This window comes from Saccostrea cucullata, unplaced genomic scaffold (genome assembly GCF_032062105.1).
Source record: "Saccostrea cucullata isolate Sc308-1 unplaced genomic scaffold, CSIRO_AGI_Scuc_v1 ctg294, whole genome shotgun sequence".
In the NCBI taxonomy this organism is placed as follows: domain Eukaryota; kingdom Metazoa; phylum Mollusca; class Bivalvia; order Ostreida; family Ostreidae; genus Saccostrea; species Saccostrea cuccullata.
The window spans coordinates 233232-254214 of NW_026936003.1; the positions used below are offsets into that span (position 1 = coordinate 233232).

General features: G+C 33.4%; 2 protein-coding genes across 2 annotated transcripts; both read left to right on the forward strand.

The window, feature by feature from the left end:
* The first annotated feature begins 4768 nt into the window (after window positions 1-4768).
* LOC134244538 (GTPase IMAP family member 7-like) lies at window positions 4769-7439 on the forward strand. Its single transcript, XM_062726798.1, has 4 exons — window positions 4769-4923; window positions 5039-5242; window positions 5898-6107; window positions 6213-7439. Exons 1-4 carry the CDS (start codon window positions 4875-4877, stop codon window positions 7211-7213), a joined length of 1464 nt encoding a protein of 487 aa, XP_062582782.1. The 5' UTR covers window positions 4769-4874; the 3' UTR covers window positions 7214-7439.
* A 3002-nt stretch (window positions 7440-10441) lies between these two features.
* Window positions 10442-16167, forward strand: LOC134244502 (GTPase IMAP family member 4-like). Its single transcript, XM_062726765.1, has 4 exons — window positions 10442-10671; window positions 11051-11200; window positions 11652-11843; window positions 15066-16167. Exons 1-4 carry the CDS (start codon window positions 10506-10508, stop codon window positions 16079-16081), a joined length of 1524 nt encoding a protein of 507 aa, XP_062582749.1. The 5' UTR covers window positions 10442-10505; the 3' UTR covers window positions 16082-16167.
* The last annotated feature ends 4816 nt before the right edge of the window (window positions 16168-20983 follow it).

Consider the following 20983-nt stretch of genomic DNA (forward strand, 5'->3'; position numbering starts at 1 on the left):
AAAAAAGACGAATCAGATGAGCGTCAAACTTTCAGCTGTCTGTCAGTTTTGTTGTTTGTTATTTATGCATGATCAATGGGATTTTTCTTTTACTTTTTTGTAATAACGAACAAAATACAGTCCTAATTTTACCTTATACGAAACAGAAACAGTCATATTGTTTAAAAGTACACACATACAAAGTTATTTCATTTTCATATACATTCCTGGTTTTTAAGAGGAAAATTTATTAAGGTTTCGTCAAAGGTCAACATGTCTAAAAAATTATTTTTACAATAGCTCAAAACTATGTGTGGTATAAAGTCAAAACCTTTACAGTTTATAAATATATCATTGATTCATAGATAGAAAGTATCACTTGATAACAAATATTTTCAAAAAGATATTTTTTGAGAAAATTGTATCAGAAAATGTGCATATTTAAAGAAAAATGCACCTGCTTAATTCTGTCTTTTTTGTGAAAACCATCATTGCAGAAATAATATATGTTTATCATTGAAGGGCAAGTTGGACGTGAATAGTCTCTGAAAGGCTGTAATTGAAAGCATGACATGTATAAAGACAAGACCCCTACAGAATCCGCCATTTGCAAGGTACTTTCACTTTCAAGTCTTAACATTTGGACAAAATAAACAGGGGAAACAACTTTCCAGAGGCTATCCAAGTCCAACTTGTCCTTCATTGATAAACATATTTTGTTTCTGCAATAATGGTTTTCACTAAGAGCGTGGAATTAATTAGGTGTATTTTTTGAAAATATAAGCATTTTTAAGAAGAATTTTTCTCAATTAATACTTTTTCCAAGTATTTTTTTTTATCAAGTGATACTTTCTATCTGTTAATCAATGAAAAATTTATAAACTGTAAAAGTTTTTTAACTTTATACTTCACATAGTTTTGGGGCTATTGTAAAAATAAATTTTTGGACATGTTGACCTTTGACAAAACCTTAAAAGATGTACTGCCAAACAAAGATATTCAAGATGTTAAGTGGAAAGAGAGTTTTAAGATGAAGGTTTGCACATAAACAATATATAAAACTATGTATCTGATTTGTTGTGTTTGTTTCACATTATATTACATTGGACTATCTTTTAAACACACCATATTTTGTCATCTGGAAGGCAAAAGGGTAGATGCTTATCATCATGTATTGTGTATGATGAAAAGTGATGATTACAAACAGTAAACTATCTTTTAAAAAAAAAAACAACTAAATACAATACAAATCTTGATCAAGACAAAAAAAAGTGTACCCCTGAAAATTCCACGGGTGGGATTATGTGCCTTGGAAAAGAAAGCATCCCACATCGACTGGTCACACTTGCCTTGTGCTCTCTGCATTGATCAAGAAAGACGGAACATTCGTTTCTTAAACTTAATTTGAAAACAAAGACCAAATAATGATAAAGAAGAAGTCGGAAAAAATATGCCTTAAAAATAGAAGAATTAAACTTAAAATTAATCAGCCAGAAAGGATATTTATTAACTCTTTAATTTAATACTTATTCAAAAAGTCTCAAATGAGACTTGAAATCAAATTCTTTTCAAGATTTTGCTGAGCGGGCATTAAAAAAATCAATGTTTGACCGCTGAGTGAGATATTGGACCGCTTGCGTCACAGAATGGGCGGAGCTTAATCTCGTTTTCATTCGTTGGTGTTCAACAGTGACGGACCTGAGGTTACATCATGGAATACATTACAAAATACATGTGTTTAAAAAATTAAAATGAAAGGTATAACAATCATTAATATAGACTATGTTCTCATGAAAATGCGTTTTGTCGACCTTCGAACCAATTTGGTTCTTGGAACAGACAAAACGCATGATGCCCTTGAACTCAAATAATGTATATAGTCGTATATAAATAATTACCATTTGTATTACCTCAAACTTTTAGTTAACGTTGTTATCTGACGTTGATATCATTGTTAATAAATTAGGTGGAAGAAACCTCTAGAGATCTGTAGATTGAAAAGGTCGTTGTGAGAGAAATTAGATTTATAAAGAAACCTTATATTTCTCATCAATCAAAGTTGCTTATAGAGAAACTAATTTATTAGATTTTTTGGAAAATAATATAAGCCCTGAATATGTCTCTGTTTTTAAAGAATATGGCTACTAGCTTCGAATTCTTGTGGGAAACCCAAAATACCCCCTATCTTTAAAATGATAAATTGTTCGAAATGTTCGAATAATAGGAAATTAACAATTAATAATTAACACCACGCCTGAAATTATAAAGAGGAAGACAGTGTGTTTTTCTGCTCTGTAGCGGAAGGAAGGCAGGAAAAGGCAGAAGACTATTTAGGGATAACAGGATTTGTTCTCTGACCCAGTTAAAACAGTGGGTTGGGCAAGGGAGATATAAGAATGAAATATGGAGATCACAAACAGTATCTAAGCTCAAAGTCTATATAAACAATCAATAGCTGAAGCAGAGCAGGGATCAAATGCAACGGAGGAAAAATCCGTAGAATAGTTCAATGTAGAAATGATAACCTTAGAAGTAAACGAATGGTTCTTCTAAATGCAAAGAACATATCATGTTCGTTTTTGCTCCGCTCCTATTTTGTAATGTTTGATGGACTTTTCAGCTCGAATACTGTTCGTTATCTCCACATACTCCATAGAGAATGATCTCTCTGTCCATTATAAAGAAAACAAAATTCTATTCAACCACTACATGTAATGTGTCAACTGAATGAGCATAATTGTATTTTAAACAGAGGATAAAACTACAGTGCATCTCAATGCCCTGTGGAATACAAGGCATACACCACGTATCTTGACAATTGCAACAATACTTTCCATTCCGTAACAAAAGGTTTTATTGTTGATAAAACTTAGCTTTACATGTATATTGTTTGTACATCAGTAACTGAATATTTTTGCAACGACCTACCCGTAGGGGTCATGATTTGAACAATTAAGAATCTACACTACCCCAAGATGCTTCCGCATAAAATTCAGCTTTTCCGGCACGTTGATTCTACAGAAGAATATTTTTAATGACATCAGTCTATTTTTGTCTTTTCTTACTTATCTTCCCTTGAAATGTACTTGACTTTTAATTTTAACAATTTAAACACCCCCTCATCCAAGTATGACTTTGGTATCAAGTTTGGTTAAAATTTGACAAGTGGTTCTTGAGTAGAAGATGAAAATCTGAAAAGTTTTCAGACGGATGGACGGACATTGATGATCGGAAAAGCTCATTGGAACCTTCAGCTCAGGTCAGCTAAAAATGCTAAGTATATAGTGGAAAGCTTCGTCCAATTTTTTTTTACTTCAGATGCAAACTAGAATACCAGTTTGGTGCAACACATTATCATTGATTTCGTCAGGCAAACATGTTTAATAGATGCTATTTGGAAGTAAGTATTAATTGATTAAAACACATTAAATAGTTGATTAAAATTAGAAAACAGACAAAGCCTATTCGCACCCTCTCCTTGTATAATAGGTCAAGACAATTACAATATTGAACATTATGATTAATATAAAAAAATTATAAGATTCACGATCAAGTTTATTTCATCAGTATTGATGATCCCCTCATAACATACAAATTACAAGTACATGTATTCATTATAAGAGACATGATTCCATATAATGCAAGTTTTAACTTACTTCTCTTCTCTTTTTGAATTTATAATTCCAACAAAAACATAAACTCTTTGTAAGAATTATAATTGATTTCAAATCATAACCGGCCAGTGTAGTTGGTATTAAAAACGCACACACACCCTCACTCACCCTTTCTCCCCCCACACACACCCTCACCCTCCCTCAATCTTCCCCAATACACACCCTCTCCCTCTCCCCCCCCCACACACCCTCACCCTCCCTCAATCCCCCCCCACAAACACACACACTCTCACCCTCCCTCACCCTCCCCCCAACACACACACACCCTCACCCTCTCACAAGCACGCTGAAGGATATGTCTCTGGTCGACTGAGCAAACGAAATGATAATTGTTGGACCAGTAATTTTCAAAATTAAGTTAAAGATAGAAATAAAAACAATAGAAACGCTGATACAAATAACGATATGTGTAGATATCATAGATTGATTCCATGTCTTTACAGGATAATAAATGACATAAATAAGCCTTGAAAATGATCGAGGGAAAAAACTTAATTCAAAGAGAGAAAATTTTTTTAACAAAGTTTATCAAAATCATTCACTCTTCACACATAGATAGTGTGTCAAAATGATCAAACAATTCTTTCAGTAAAAATGATGAATTCACAAAATCGTCGAAAATTTACAACAAAATACATTATACAATTTTTTTCATATGTTACAGATAACTCTGGGGACTTTATTGAAACAGATCTATTATATCTAGGAAGAACATAATTGTATGTTTTGGTACGATGTGTATATAACACTAACAACCAGAAAACAACTGGGGCGGTGATGCGCATAGTTACAAAGTTATTCTCAGTTTTAGTGTTTACTCACTTTACCACCCACGTTTTACTTTTAAGGAAAGAACAAAGATAAACTTTATCTGTTTCAAAGGTTTAGATAGATGATAAACTATTTTGGGTTTTAAAATCGATCAAAATGGCAACAACCAAAATAAAATTTTAAGAGATGGAGTTGGATGATATCAACATTTTTTTCCGAGTTTTCTTTCCTATCTTATCTTTCTTACAGAGGAGTATCCAAGACAGGAACAAGTACTTCCTGCCTAAAGATATTGGCTAATTTAGTCATTATCATAAACAGGAACTATTTCCCAAACAAAAATAGTATATTTCCTTGTGGAATTCTGCTTTGAAAACACATGATTCTAGGATTTCAAACAAAAACCGGCTTCCTTCGGAATCAGACTCTAGAACTTTTTGGGAGACTCAGATGGAAGAAGGTGCCGAGTCAAACATCTTAACGTACCCTTCATCAACAGGTAAGATGTTTGCATTTTCTTACATTAACCATCACTCAATTCAGTGTTAAAGCAAGGTGTTTTGTCACGTTGATAAAACTATATTCTTAATATTGTGGTGAATTATTTTCATTAGGGGAATGGCAATGTGAAAAATGCACCTTCCTAAATAATCCACTTGAGTCCGTGTGTTCTGTTTGTGGCTTTGAACAAACACAGATGGAGAGTTCCTTTACTTGTCTCTCCTATCCAGGTTCGCTTCCAGTCGAGGATTTGGAGGAAGATTCTGTTCGGAGAGATTTACCACCACTTCCAGACCTTCCCCCGTCAGGAGCTTCTGGTAACTCACAACAATATGTATTACACAATTTTACACGAAAGTTTTTTATTATTTTTTTGTCAGAGAAAGTTTCTTACTATTTCATAACGAAAAGTTATATTTTTTTTTAAAAATTCGTTGTTTCTTTCTTTTTTTAAATACACAAAGTATTTTTCCTAAAAAAATAAATGCAAATTTTTCTGAATAATTTGGTATGCTGGATACTTTTGTTACAGATACCAAAGTTTTTATTATTTCATCCCGGTCACAGGATTTGGAACTTTTTTTTTTAAAAAAATGAATTAAAATAAATGAGATAAGTTTTTAAAAAAAATCCATACGCTTGGGTTAAATTATTGAAAGAGACAAAAATACATTTAGAGAAATAGTCGTATGTAATGTAAAACAATTTTAACAAATAAGAGCACATAAGTGGCTTGGTAAGTGTGATCCAATTTTAAAATTTTTATTATCCATTCCATTATAGAGTGGTAAACAATGTTTTCATCAAAGAAAATAAAAAAATATAAATTCAAATATTTTTCAATAAAACATCTTGAGTACTACTGAAAGAAAATACAAATTTATCAGTGTCACAGTAGGTAAAAAATCAAAATTTTCCGGTGGTTTTCATAAAAACCATAGATACCTCTACTTTTGCTTAATTTTATGACAGAATGCGAATACTTAAATGATGAAATTCGTATTATACTCGTTGGAAAGACGGGCTCAGGGAAAAGTGCAACAGGAAATTCCATTCTTGGCAAGAGAGAGTTTGAATCTGATGTTTCGAATTCAAGCATAACTAAAATCTGCAAACGAGGAACAGCAGCACGGTTTGGTCGGGAAATTTTAGTGGTTGACACCCCAGGTCTATTTGATACCGGTAAGTACAACATTCATCGAGAACAGAATATATGTGACACACTTCCAATCAGAAACTCCAAATTAACAAATTTACTCGAAATCAGATTATTCTCTTTATTTCAAGGTATGACAAATGATGCTATCACGAAGGAGATCTTGAAATGTGTGGGAATAAGTTCACCTGGACCACATGCCATTTTGTTAGTGATAGGTATTGGTAGGTTTACGCAGGAGGAAAGGGAAACTGTCGAATTGCTACAAAGGTCATTCGGTCCAAGCATGCTAAAATATCTTATTCTCGTTTTCACGAGGAAAGATGATCTTGATCGTGGTCGAAAATCTATACAACAGATACTTAGGGATGCTCCGCCTTCTTTACAAGATATAATAAGAAATTGTGAAGACAGATTCTTTGCCATCGATAATACAGAAGAAAATATCCATAATATGGACCAACAAGTAAAAGATCTTTTGCAGATGATTGAAACCATGGTGAAGAAAAATGGAAATAAATATTACAGCAGTACTATCTTTGATCAGACTGAATTAGTAATCCAGGAACGCGAACGAGAAATTAGGCAGAAGTATGAAGAACAGAATAGACAAGAACTTAGCAGGATGAAACGAATGATCTCCATGGAGTTCGATCACAAGAATTCACATTTTAGAGAAAGAGAAAGCGCGCTGCTTGAGAAGCTTGAAAGATTGGAGAGTCAGCAATCGATTGAGAGACAAACAATGCGTGAGAATCTGAGAGCTCTTCAAACAGAAATGGACAATTTAACCATGGAAGCCAATCCAGAAAGTTTTGATGAGGAAGAAAACTGCAAGCTTTTCAACTTACAGCGAAAGATCCTTGAGGTCAAAAGTCGTCTGGAGGATGTCAGACATAAACAAGAGGACATGATGCTCTACGAAGATATAGAAGAGGTTCCGGGTTTGGGATACAGAGATGAAGCGGGACTTAAAAGAGCTCTAAGAGAAAACGTCCGAGACGAAATTGAACGTGGTGACAAGAACATTCTGAAGAAATTCTGGAAAAATATCAAGGACGCGGGAAAGGGTTTAGTGACTAAATTCAAAGAAATATTTGAGGTAATTAAAGGGAGGGCAGGCTTCTACTGAGCCGCTCTCAATATTCATCTTTTCTTGATCAATTGCGAAGACAAAAAATCTGTATATATCAATGGTATCGTCAATCTTAAATGCGAAGGTGAGCAGGAACTTCACACAAAACTTTATTTTTATGCAAGATAGTTACAGAAGAGCAGGGTGATTTGTAAATTGTAAATTTTATGATGTTTGCCATAGATAATGCAAATAACATTGAATATGTTTTATTATTATTATTATTATAGATGTATATATATTAAAGTGTGTTTTGTTGAGTATAAAATTATGAATTTCCATTTCTATTTGTTTTCTCTGTGAAAACTTTCGAAAGTTAGGTGAGTTGATGTCTTGATAATTCAATCGGAATGCAAAGAACAAGGTAGGGTATATGTAACGGTCATATCTGGTCCATTACATGATGTAAAAATCAGAACACTGGTAAAATTTTGATAGTTTGTAGTAACATGTAAGAACTTAAAATGATGTTTGCTTTGAATCAACACTAATCCGGATTCAAAGGTTACATGGAAGCCACTAGAGGGTGCAGAAGTAGGACATTTTCCTCAATTCTGGTAGAATTTCATCATATTTGAGATACTTTTCTCTTCAGAAACCATAGAGTACAAGCTTGCCTATGTGAGACTTTTACATGTAAACTGCATCTGATACTAGTGTATAAAATATGTAAATTTGGTAGATAGGCAAGTTTGTGCTCTGTGTTTTCCGAAACAAAATGTGCTGTAAAATCAATGAAAATTTGCATAAAAATGAAAAATATTCGAAGATTTTCTCACCTCTCTGTGGCCTCTGTGTATTTTAAAACTTGGAACCAATACTCACTTTGTGGCAGGGATGACAAGATGTTTCTAAAGATAAACTGTTGCATCATTCTGAAAGACACCCAAAATCAGGGGCCAAATACGGGTCTTACCCTATCTTGTCTTTTCGCCAAGCTAGAGGTCATGAGCAAGCTAAGGAGACCTAATGTGCATGTCAATCACTTGCGTCTGTCTTTGTGTTTAAAGTCAGTGGGTGGGAACTATTGAAATTGACATGGAAGGCTGCTTGTTATCAAAATCTAAATTTAATTTCACAAACTGTAAAAATAAGGACTCGCTGTTTGTTGGTTACGCTTGGAACAAGGGATAATTTATGCAAATGGAACTTCGATAGTCCATTATGCAAACTATCTCAAGTTTCCAACTATCGTTGATGCCCTGGCATTACCATTAAACTAAACAATGATTTCTTAAGCAACTTGCTATATTTTAATGTGTTTTTAATATTAATGAAAGAATATACATGTACATGTATCTGTCTTGAATATTTCTGTAAACGACTTTAAAAGTATTTTTATCTTTAATTTCTGTGGAATTTTGTGATTTGAGAAAGATAAAAAGAATAAAATATCGCTTGTGTTTAGAAAGAAAACATGAACCAAAATCTATGGTGCATCACAATTTCTGTTACATGTATGTATCAATTGATGATGATACATGTATTAGGCCATCTTTGAAAAATTGTTTGCTTGTCTACTCCCGACTGATTGGACAAAAAAAAACTCTTAAAACAGTTTAAACCTTTTAAACCTCCAGGAAAATTTTTAAGCATTCCGAAAGTTTGCATCTAGCTCATAATTTACTACATATATTTTAATTGTATTAAATTTCCAATTTTAACATATTTTGGATATTAAATTTTTGAGGGAACCCTCCCAACCTACCGACCTTTTTATCTCGAGGGAGGAAAAATAAACAGTATTCTGGAGGTGGTCTAAAATAAATCAATCTTATAAATCCAGATATGAACGTGTACCACGATCAGGGCAATAACATAGACCCTGGAAACTCAGGCGTCAAAGAGGAGTATAAACATCAGCTATTGACCAATAAACCAGGGTTTTAAGCCTCTAATCAGGTATACGAAGTAATCTGTAGTCAAATTGTATTGATTGAAATTTGAAAAATCAGAAAAATACTCTTGCGTACAGAATTATTTGAAAGAGATTAATACCATTAATACAATATTCAATGATATAGGAATACATGTAATACTTAATAGGAAAAGAAATTAACAGTATGACATTTAACTCTGGACACGACATAGTCCAGACTTTTTACTACCATTTCTAATTATGATAACCAAAATATTTTTATATCACTTGGTGGGATTTCTTAGCAGTATTCCAGGGTCTTAAGTTGGACTCAAGAACAGTTCCATGTTTCACAATGTATTGGAGAAAATAATTCATTGTCAATATCCGTGGGATTTATCCCATTTGAACAAATTCATGGGAGAAAAAATCCCCTAGGAGAAAATATCCCATCTGACATTTTTTCTCCCATGGGAGAATGGTGGGATAGTTGGTGGGACTGAAAATCCCACCATTCTCCCATATGATTCTGAGTTTTAGGACTTCATATCTTTAATAGTGGAGATGTTCTTGAGTCCAACTTAAGACCCTGGAATACTGCTAAGAAATCCCACCAAGTGATATAAAAATATTTTGGTTATAATAATTAGAAATGGTAGTAAAAAGTCTGGACTATGTCGTGTCCAGAGTTAAATGTCGTACTGTTAATTGACAATAAGAGGTCACTTTTTCGAATAGTTTAATTTTAGTTGGTCATTAATGTCTATACATACAAGAATCTCAAAATGTGTTGGAGATTCCAAAGTCCATAATCTTTCATTTATCTGTTTATGTGAAATAACTTGAGTCGAGTTTCATAAAATATAATCCTAAAAGTTAATAGTATACTGCTATTTTATTTTTTGAACAAAAATGTTGTTTTCAGTTTTGTTAAAGAGTTGTTTACAGATATTTTATGAAGTTTCATTAAAATATTACTATTAATTTAGAATTACATAGACCAAGGTAGAATTTAGTAAAAACAGTGCTTTTTAAAATCATAAATTACATAAAATTTAAATGCAATTGTTCATAAATTTCCATGACATTAGGATTATATTGGTGGGCTGTAAAAGAGAAATGTGTAATTTCAACACATGTTGATATGATTAAGAACACAAATTTAAATCAGGAAAGTACGATTTGTAGTGGAATTCCGTTGAAACCTTATTTTGTACGTATTGAAAATTTTCAAAGTTTTCCTGTCTGAAAATTAAAAAAAAATTCAAAACATCTTTAGTTACTTTATATAACATAGCCACAGGTAATGATCATAACCACAACACGGAAATTTTCGAAATTTTGAATTATCCTTCCGTGAAACAACACCACGATTGATCAACTTCTCATTTTGTAAGCTGATAATATGCTTTTTTGGACAAGAGAGAAATCATGGACCTCCTTAGTAACTGGACCTGCGCGTGTGGACACCGGAATCAGAACAACAGATGTTGTCAGTCCTGTGGTTCCCACAAGGAACGGATGAGTTGTGCCCTCAGTCTTAATCCAATGTCTATCCATAGCAATTATCAGCCATCTTTTCAGATCTCAACAACAGGTTTGTTCTGTGTTTCTTTCTGCTCTTCCCTCTGATGTAAGTCTTTATATCATGTCTGTCAACATCAATAACAGGTTTGTTCATTATTTGACCATTTGCATGCTCTCCTTTTATCGCTCGAAGGTTTTCTGGTTTGAACAGTTTAATCTTTTATATACTAGTAGATGTAGACAAATATTCTTAGGTATATTCATGATCAGCTATGGTGAATATACTGGCTTTATTCTAAGAACAGGACACAACTTGGATAACATTCTTACATAACATTTCCTGATTTTAGATCTGAATTTTTAACCATACATGAACTCACTCACACTTAATATGTACAATCTAAACCTGAATTTGATTGGTAATTCTGTCTGGGTTTTTTCTTATACAGACAGTGATTGGCAGTGCTCTCGGTGTACATACCAAAATAACCCCGTGGAGACATCCTGTGAGTTGTGCGGATACAGCAAACCTGTTGAAGTTGAAGCAGTAAGACCAGAGGGAATGGATTCTAATAATACATCTTCTGCACAGGACAATGGTGAGTGAAACCTTAATTTAAAGGAAAATAGTTTAATATTGAGATAAAGTGATTGCATCTATGAATAACTTAACTCATTTATTTGATATCTATGTTAGCAATAGGAAGCAGGAATCAATTTGCATATGTGGAAACACATTTTATTAATTATATTAACAGATCAGCAAACAAGAGGCCTTTATGCTAAAATATTTTATTTTTCCTAACTTGCTTTGCCTGGTACTCTCTCTCTCTCTCTCTCTCTCTCTCTCTCTCTCTCTCTCTCTCTCTCTCTCTCATGCTTGCTTAAGAGAGGAGGTACAAAAAAAAAAGAAAGTTAGATGAAAAACATTAAAAAAGATTTCAGAGGGTCTTTTGCTCAGCTGATCAACATTGAATATTACAATGACGATAACGCCTTTATTTGTTTGACTTGTCAACTCAAATGCACAATATTCAAAAACTCTTACAGACGAAGTTCGAATCATTCTGGTCGGCAGGACGGGGGCCGGGAAGAGTGCTACTGGGAACACCTTACTCGGCAAAACTATTTTCCACTCGGATATTTCAAATTCCTCCATCACCAAGAAATGCAAACGAGGCTCAGTCGACCGTTTTGGCCATCGTCTGCTGGTTGTAGACACACCAGGGCTTTTTGACACAGGTACATGTATATTGGAAATATCAATTGTATCATCAATGTGAATGAATAATTATGATAATGTTTAAATGATATACATGTATAAAAACTAACAAATAATTTTTTTTATAAATTATTTAAGATGGAAGCGATTTCTCTTGTCTCCTGGCCTGGGGACCATAAAACTAAGAAGAGCTCACTTTTGGTCTCAGTCGCACTTTTTCCAAAGGAATTAATAGTGGAAAAGTGAGACTTAGATCAAAAGTGAGCTCATCTATACTAAGTTTTATGGCCCCCAGGCTAGGTCTTGAGGTCAGAATGCCGAAGGGTTGAATCTAATTTTTGCTTCTTTTCTCGCTCTAGAATATAGATTGATACCCTTTAAGTTTTATGCCAGCGCATGGGGGCACTTACATTATGAAAGCCTCATTCACTTCAAGATACTGCTAGTGGACATATGTCTTATACAAAACAAGGCTGCTGATTCATTTTCAACACTGAAAATATGTACCTACATTGTATGTTACTTCATGTAAAGAATGTTGGAACAATTTTTTTATACTTTGCACTTTGTAGTGGTGGTACATGTATGTGATTTGGTGGGAAAAGTAATCTTCATCGATTCCCTTTTCTATATTTTGAAATCCCAAGCTCACAAGAGAAACATTCATCATTACATTTTTTTAGTTTGAAGAGCAATTTATTATCAATAATATGCAATAAGTTTTGATAAGGAAAACCAGGAAATTCATTAATTAACTACATGTATCTGGGAAGTAATTATCACATAATTTAAGTTTTGTTGAGAAGAAAGTAACTTCCCATTAATGTCCGCGTGATTGATGTAGTGAAATGAGTAGGTCAAAGTTCAGTAATAAGTGGTGGTATCTCTATATCTTTCAGCATTTGAACAATTTTACTTTTTTTACCTTTCTAATCCCATGAAGTGTGAAGTCACCCAGAAATAGCAACAGTTTTTCAATTTTCAGTTATTTTACATCAGTTGTTAACATTTGGGATTTGGATTAGAGAGTCTTGCCTGCCCGAATCAGTAAAAAAAAATTAACGACTGCATTCTTACCATAGTTTTGAATAATCTTATTTCATATCGTCAAGTCAATGTCTTTCAAACAAGGACATGTGTCAAAAGTGTTTGAAAATTGGTGGAGAATCTGGATAAGATTTTAGTTGTAAGCCATTGTTGACTGCCATCTTAAGCATTTAGTAATTTGGCATTGGAGTTGTTCTTTCCTTGTATCAGTCTATCTGTGTTCGGATTTGCAAAGTGATGCTTGATACTGTGTGATCTCAGATATCTAACTCATATCATGGCATTGGTGGATTGGGACATGGTGTTTAAAGTTTCTTCCACGATCTCACATCAAATTCTCGAGAGGGACGTCAAACAACATACAATAAATCAATCATTCCTCCTATTCCTCTAGAGTTTTTAAGAAAGGACCTTAAGCCGATGGTTGAAGTAATCGGGCAACACAGTAAAGGAAGGTTTTATATCAGCAATTGAAGGGAGTGAATGAATCAATACAAATACATCGTCACGAAGTTATTGTGTTCCTCGGGTGGTTTCCTCTGGAGACAAGTATGTCAAAATGTATGTTAAGTATGTCAAAATGTCATAGGAGGAATGAATGTCTTTTTTGGTTATCCCTTGGTTCATTCTTAGCCAGCATTACTTCTGTAACTTAAAATGAACAGTTTTATGTTAGAATTTTTGAATACAGGCGGAGATTGCATAGATATTGAAATAATTGTAAATTGTAAAAGGGTCAGTTTTAAATGTGGTATATTTTCCCATGTTGAATGAAACATCTGCGTATGACAACTGTTTCTTGAAATCAATACTAAAAGCTAAAAAGCTATGATAATATGATACGGCATATAAATTACATAATTTTTGGCATATAAATTGTATTTATATTTGTATTTATATATATTGTTGATTATGGACATGGACATTCACCGTTAACACTGCCAACTTCTCCCTTCCTTCAAACACCATTATAATACACCTCGACTTTACACTACCAGGAAGTCTTTCCTATTTCTGTAATGTTACATGAAAAACTAGTATTTTTTTCTCTAAATGGAAACAGAACCTTAGGTTATAAATACTAGTACTTGCACTAAAATGGGTGGATTTGCATTTAAAAGGAAGTTGATTGAACCCACCTGTATTAATTAGGAGATCACTTCCACTTTTTAGGGCACTCTGTTTCTGGGATGAACTTTGCTATATTGGATATTGATGGTACATGATACAGTTCACGGTTCATAGAACTGCAGCTTTTTCATAGGCGTTATGGTCCTTTGTGGGCCTAATTTTCAAACTTTTTCAGGCGTCATTACTACTGTTCATGGAGGTAGTAAGCTTGTTTTAAGTCTGAAGGAGGGGGGGGTGTTGTAGTTGTTATCCAGTTACTCATAAAAACATGTATAGTCTTTAAATTGCTATCATGTTGCAAATTCAGGAGGTTATAGCTATAAGTATCGTGTTGCTAATTCCAGAAATCAATATGCTACCTCCCTAAATACAGAAAAAGATGAAGATACGTAACGTTCACTGGGATCGTTCTTTTAAACAATACATATCGTGAAGAGAGAAACCACAGACGTCTGACAACACGCTGATATGACTACAAGTGCCTAAAAATATAAAAATTCTGTCCGGTCACAAATGTACGCTGTATTTATAAGGACAACTTAAAAAAAACGTTCTACACAGTCATGTAGTTATCGATTGCTGTGAAATAAGTCAGAAAAAAATATATAAACCAGACACATTTGCATTTGCAAAAAGACAGTATATACGTGTAAACCTTGTAAACTATTACATGTACAAGTATTTTATTGAGATTGTTGAAAGCCCTGCAACATCAACATTTTTCAGCAGCCTGATTTAAATATAGATCGTTCTAAGATATTGATTTGCGACCGAATCAGATTGGAAATTTGTTTGTTGTTTAACGTCGCGGGTTCGAATCCCACTGAGGGACATGGAGACTTCGGATGAGATCGTAAAAAGGTCCCGTGTCGCGGCACATTTGTAGGTGATGGCACGAAATCCCTCATTGCTCTATGGCCCTGAATGCCGAGCATACGACAAAATTTGTACCTCTCCATCGGCAAGTGGTGGTGTCTCCATATGAGTGAAATATTCTCGAGAGGGACATAAAACAACAAACAAACAATCAATCATTCTGTTGTTCATGTTTTATTTCATTGTAGGGCTATCCAATGAGGACATCACAACAGAAATCCTGAAGTGTGTGGGCCTGACGGCCCCTGGTCCTCACGCCATTTTGTTGATAGTGGGGATCGGACGTTTTACTCAAGAAGAAAATGAAACCGTGGTCCTTCTCCGTAAAATGTTCGGCGCAGATATGATGAAATATCTCATTGTTGTGTTCACTCGGAAAGATGATTTAGACCGAGGTAAAAAGACAATCCATCAAATTGTCAGAGATGCTCCGAAGTGTCTCCAAGATATTATAAATGAGTGTGACGACCGTTACTTTGCTTTGGATAATACCGGGGATGATCCGAAAAATTCTGAACAACAGGTCCAAGAGTTATTGGACATGATACAGTGCATGACCAGGAGAAATGGCGGGGACTATTATACAAGCCCTATTTTTGATGAAACAGAACTCGCAATCCGGCAAAGAGAGCAAGAGTTAAAGAAGCAGTTAGAGACTGAAAGCAAAAAGCGATTCACTAAACTTCGAAAACGACTCTCTGAAGAATACCAGGAAAAGAACAATATATATAAACAGCACGAACAATATTTGTTGGAAAAGTTAGAAACGTTGGAACAACAACGATTCAGTGAAAATGATGCTATGTGCAAGAGACTCACCCAGTTACAAACAGAAATGGATAATCTTCAGATAGAAGCCATCCCTGAGACGTTTGAAATGGAAGAAGGGGGACACGTATCAGGAATTCATCAAAAAATTTCGGAAGTCAAACAGAAACTAGCGGAAGTCCGCAGAGAACAAGATGAACTTTATTCTAGAACTGTCTCTGCTATTCCTGATATTGATTCCACTCCTGGATATGTTGAAAATGGCGGGTGGGAAGTGGTGCGTGAGAGTGTTCGAGATGAAATCGAGAGAGGAGACAAGAATATTTTAAAAAGATTTTGGTCGAATATAAAAAATGCTGGCCTTGGTTTACTTCAAAACTTTAAAGATATGTTTGAAATTCTTAAACAAAGAGCTGGCATTTCTTCCTCTTCGTGAGAATATTTATCAATTGAAATGTTTTATGATGTTGTTTATATGCTCAATATCTAAATGTCCCAGAAATAAATATCTCTGTATGATAATTATTAGTGTTAATTTGATGAATATCATCAATATCAAAATTCGTGTTAGTATTGCTTTAAAAGTACACGCGTAAACGAAGATTAAAAGCTCAGTTGAGGTAATGAAAAAGAAAAAGCTAGCGAACAGTGATCCATCTCAAAAATATTTTAAACGATACAAATTTGTAAACAAACCATAAAACACGGATCCCGGGAAATCTCCAGATTGGGATCAAGTACCTAGGAGGAGTAAGCTTTCTTCTTACTGATCACACCCGCCCAATGCATGCATTGATCAGTTAGACAAATTCAATTTACAAATAAAGCCTGGCAATTGGTTTGATACATGGTAGTCAAAATGTGACTAGATATTTGCTGTATTTGCAAACAAAGTCTTTATTAAAAAAAATAAAATGTATGATGTGCTGATTTAGAAATCCCCGGGTATAGTCAAGTTATTTGTCAGTAGAATACTATTTTTTTTGATTTGAAAACTGATCGTATTCAGAAAATGCATTTGTGTGTCTAATAAGTTGATAAAAAGACATGTAAACACAATGAGTAAAGGATAGTGGAATTTTACTAAAGTACATAAATATGGAACGTTGCCGATGGAAAACCTAAAGTCATCTTGTCTGTCATTTTACGGTGTAATTGTCCAAATATGTCATTTATTTCGAGTGTATTTGGAAATATCGAATTATTATACATATTAAGATCGCGAGTATCTCTTATTAATAAATGATATTTTTATAGAAGTTTCGAGTTAAATTCCACAGCAAGATGTGTTTTTTTTTCTTTTTTCATGAGGAAGTTTTTGAATAGATTTTGTTTCACTGGAATATACCCACAGCGGTCGGTAAAACAAGTGTTTGATTAAGTTACGTTATCACTATATATGATATGCATTTTGTATATAAGATCACGTAAAATCAAGTACATGTAAGATATGTTACTAATCCCTGTGAATATATACCCAGTCAAAACAGATCGACTAATAAAGGAGCATAATTTACTCATTGAAATTCCAACAGATTGTTGTCAGTTAGACTTTTTAAAAAATATAAACTTTAAAGTTCTTTTATGAATCAGAGAGATTTTTAACAAAGTATTTGGTTGATGTCCAATCAGACGATATAGATCTATAAGACTACAGATATGCTGTCTCTGAAAAAAGTCCAGTATATCTCTTCAATTTTGAACAATGTCAGAGTAGTTGTGTGTTCAACTATGAGGATTTAACAAAGTAATGACCAGTCACAAGATCTGAAAAATTGCATTTTTACTGAAGAAGCAGTAACTGTTTTCTTTCATATCAAATACCAAATATTTAGTTTTTCATGAGGAATAGTTGAATAAAGTGCACAGATAAGTCATGCGTTTAATGACTTTATGTTATTGACTTTGAAAATGTTGTGATATACAGACTGTTGTTTTAAAGAAAGTTCTTTAAAGTTTTGAGAAGCTACGTACATGCACTGTGTGGTTGACACACACGTCATGCGTTTATTTTACAGCAGTTGATATTTTTGTGTGGAGCAAAAATTGGGACTGGAAGAGAATTAAATTTGTTTGACATTCTTTCAGAGATATTTTTACAAAAAATGAAATGTACGAATGTTTGCTCTGTACATTAATGTATTCTTCCGCATGCAAATACAAATATAAATAGAGATTCATTTTTTCCGTCGTGACGAAAAAAAATGTTCCAGAATTTTTACGCATTGAGTGAAACAAACTTTCTAAAACGTGTCATTTATATTTGGAAGTCATTTACATGTATATCGAGACAAGTGCGAGTGTTCTATTTTTATATTTAAGAGCGAGCACGAGAGATTTAACTTCACATTCTTCATCCGTTTCCTTCCTGGTCTTTTAAACATAAATCTTCCTCTATTCAAAATTTTTTCCAATAAAGTATTTTTATTAATGGCTATTAGTTCTCAAGCAGAATGGGAAAAAAATATCAAGTGTATTTTATGCTGCAAGGGAAATGAGGGATAAATCCGATTAAAAATAAACCATTAATTTAATTTCGAACCATGTAAAGCATTGATGAAAATACGTTATACGTTTGTGAAACACTTATCCCCTCCCCCTCCCGGCATGCATATGACAGCTTATGGCGAAGTTTCAAGTTTCTCAAATGCAAGTTAAACTCATATATAGGTAAAAAAATGTTGTTATTCAAAGAAGGACTTGTTGAATATAAAAGCCCAAGCACCAACCGTTCAAACGATTATGTATATGAATATTGTATAATAATGATTCTTTCTACAATATAGGACTATTTAATCGGATTTTTAACTTAAAACAATTCAGTTAATTCCTAAACTAAGATACAAATCCTATTATTTATTGCAATGTTCTCATGATTACACATGTATATGATTTTTTTTATTAATAAAATCACCTTTTCTCTTGCAGGCTTATTTTGTTTAGTTTATTTTTAAAACTTGAATACGGTTTTTCCCTCTTCATTGTGAGGAGTGGAGCAAATCAGGAACCCTTGGTTAGCGAGAATTATCAGGAGAGGATCAAGGAATTTAACTTTTTTTTTTGGGGGGGGGGGGGGGGGGGGGCTCAAAAAGTTAATTGGCAGTGGGTTCTGGATGAAGCATTGTCTGGGGCCTAGTGGGTGAGTGGGTGGAGGGAGTTCTGGTCTTTAACTTAGTTCACAAAATTTATTAGTATAGGACACATATTAGATTACATTGTACATGTAGTAGAACTTTATCGGTGTTGTTTTAGCTACTAATAAACACATGTATAGTCGAACATTACGAAGTCCTTTATCTGTAAGTATACATGTATATAGAAAAGACCTGAATGTTGTTAAACCAATTTTTTGAAGAGTTCTATCTATACAATGATCTAGAGATTGACTACATGTTGTTTTATGTCCCTTTACTCCGCATTCGGGGCCACGGAGCAGTGAGGGATCCCTGTATCATTCCAACGCATGCCGTGACAAGGGGCCTGGAATCTAGCTTAATTCAATGAGATCTGGTTTGAAGACAACGAATTCATTTTCTTTGCTACAACACTTAGCTATCTTACAGGATTTTTTTTGTTGTGGTAATAATAGCCTGGAGGCAAAACTGCATTTTGTATTATTCCTATTGTTTCATACTTGTTTCACTTGATTTTCAAACAATATTTCTGCAAAGGAAAACAATCAATCAAATGTTCAGTAATGTACTGAAAAAAGGTTTTTTATTATTAAATAACATAGAAATATATCAATGTTTTACACATTAACAAAACAAAATGTATACTTATTCTGATGAAATTCTACAGTTGTGAATAGCTTAATAATAAATAATATTTATGCACAAGACGAAATATTTGTTCGAAAGTCTTGAGTCACACAAAAAATAAAGCTTACACACTGAACATTAATGACTATTATTCAAATATAAGGTAATCATGTTCCATTTTAAAGATATTAAAATTACCTGCAATTTCTTGGACTGTAACCAGATTAATCCACTACAATAGAATCAGGCTTTTTTTTTAAACAAATTCCAAGAAATAATTTTTTTTTGATTTACAATTCCATAAAATTAAAATTCTAGCAAGATGCAAATTTAATAATTTATCCCAAAAATTAATATATAATTTTATCCCAAAGTAATCTAAATGATTTTATGAAAAATTAGATATATAATGGTAACCACTGAAGCAGAAGAAATTACTAGGGATGTATAAATCGAGATCTAAAATCCATTACTTGAATGCAACCAGAAGTCTCTGTCGAGACTGAAGCTCTACTGGTTTGTACTTATAGCAAAGGAAGAGAAAAGTACTTAAGCAGTTGGAAATTGAAACTTTTGAAAAGCAATAAATAGAATAATGATCCTTGATTAAGTCTCTATATGTTCTTAGTGCAGTCTACTTGCATGCCACATCTATATTATAATCAGACTAAAATTGTATTTGGAGTAGCATTTTGAAAGAATTTCACAGAAATTTCTATTTTTAGTAACCACGGCAACACCGTTCATCGAAATCAAAAACCGATATACAGAATTATGTATCTTATTGTAGATTACTTGTGTGCCAAGTTATACTGAAATCAGACTAAAACTGTAGAAAGTAGCATTTTGAAAGAATTTCACAGAAATTTCTATTTTTAGTAACCACGGCAACACTGTTCATCGAAATCAAAAACCGATATACAGAATTGTGTATCTTAGTGTAGTCTACTTGTGTGCCAAGTTATATTGAAATCAGACTGAAACTGTAGGAGGAGTAGCATTTTGAAAGAATTTCACAGAAATTTCTATTTTTAGTAACCACGGCAACACCATTCATCGAAATCAAAAACCGATACACAGAATTGTGTATCTTAGTGTAGTCTACTTGTGTGCCAAGTTATATTGAAATCAGACTAAAACTGTTGGAGGAGTAGCATTTTGAAAGAATTTCACAGAAATTTCTATTTTTAGTAACCACGGCAACACCGTTCATCAAAATCAAAAACCGATACAAAGAATTATGTATCTTAGTGTAGTCTACTTGTGTGCCAAGTTATATTGAAATCAGACTAAAACTGTACAAGGAATAGCATTTTGAAAGAATTTCACAGAAAATTTAGTAACCACGGCAACACCGTTCATCGAAATCAAAAACCGATACACAGAATTGTGTATCTTAATACTAGTGTGCCAAGTTTACTGAAATCAGACTAAAACTGTTGGAGGAGTAGCATTTTGAAAGAATTTCACAGAAATTTCTATTTTTAGTAACCACGGCAACACCGTTCATCAAAATCAAAAACCGATACACAGAATTATGTATCTTAGTGTAGTCTACTTGTGTGCCAAGTTATATT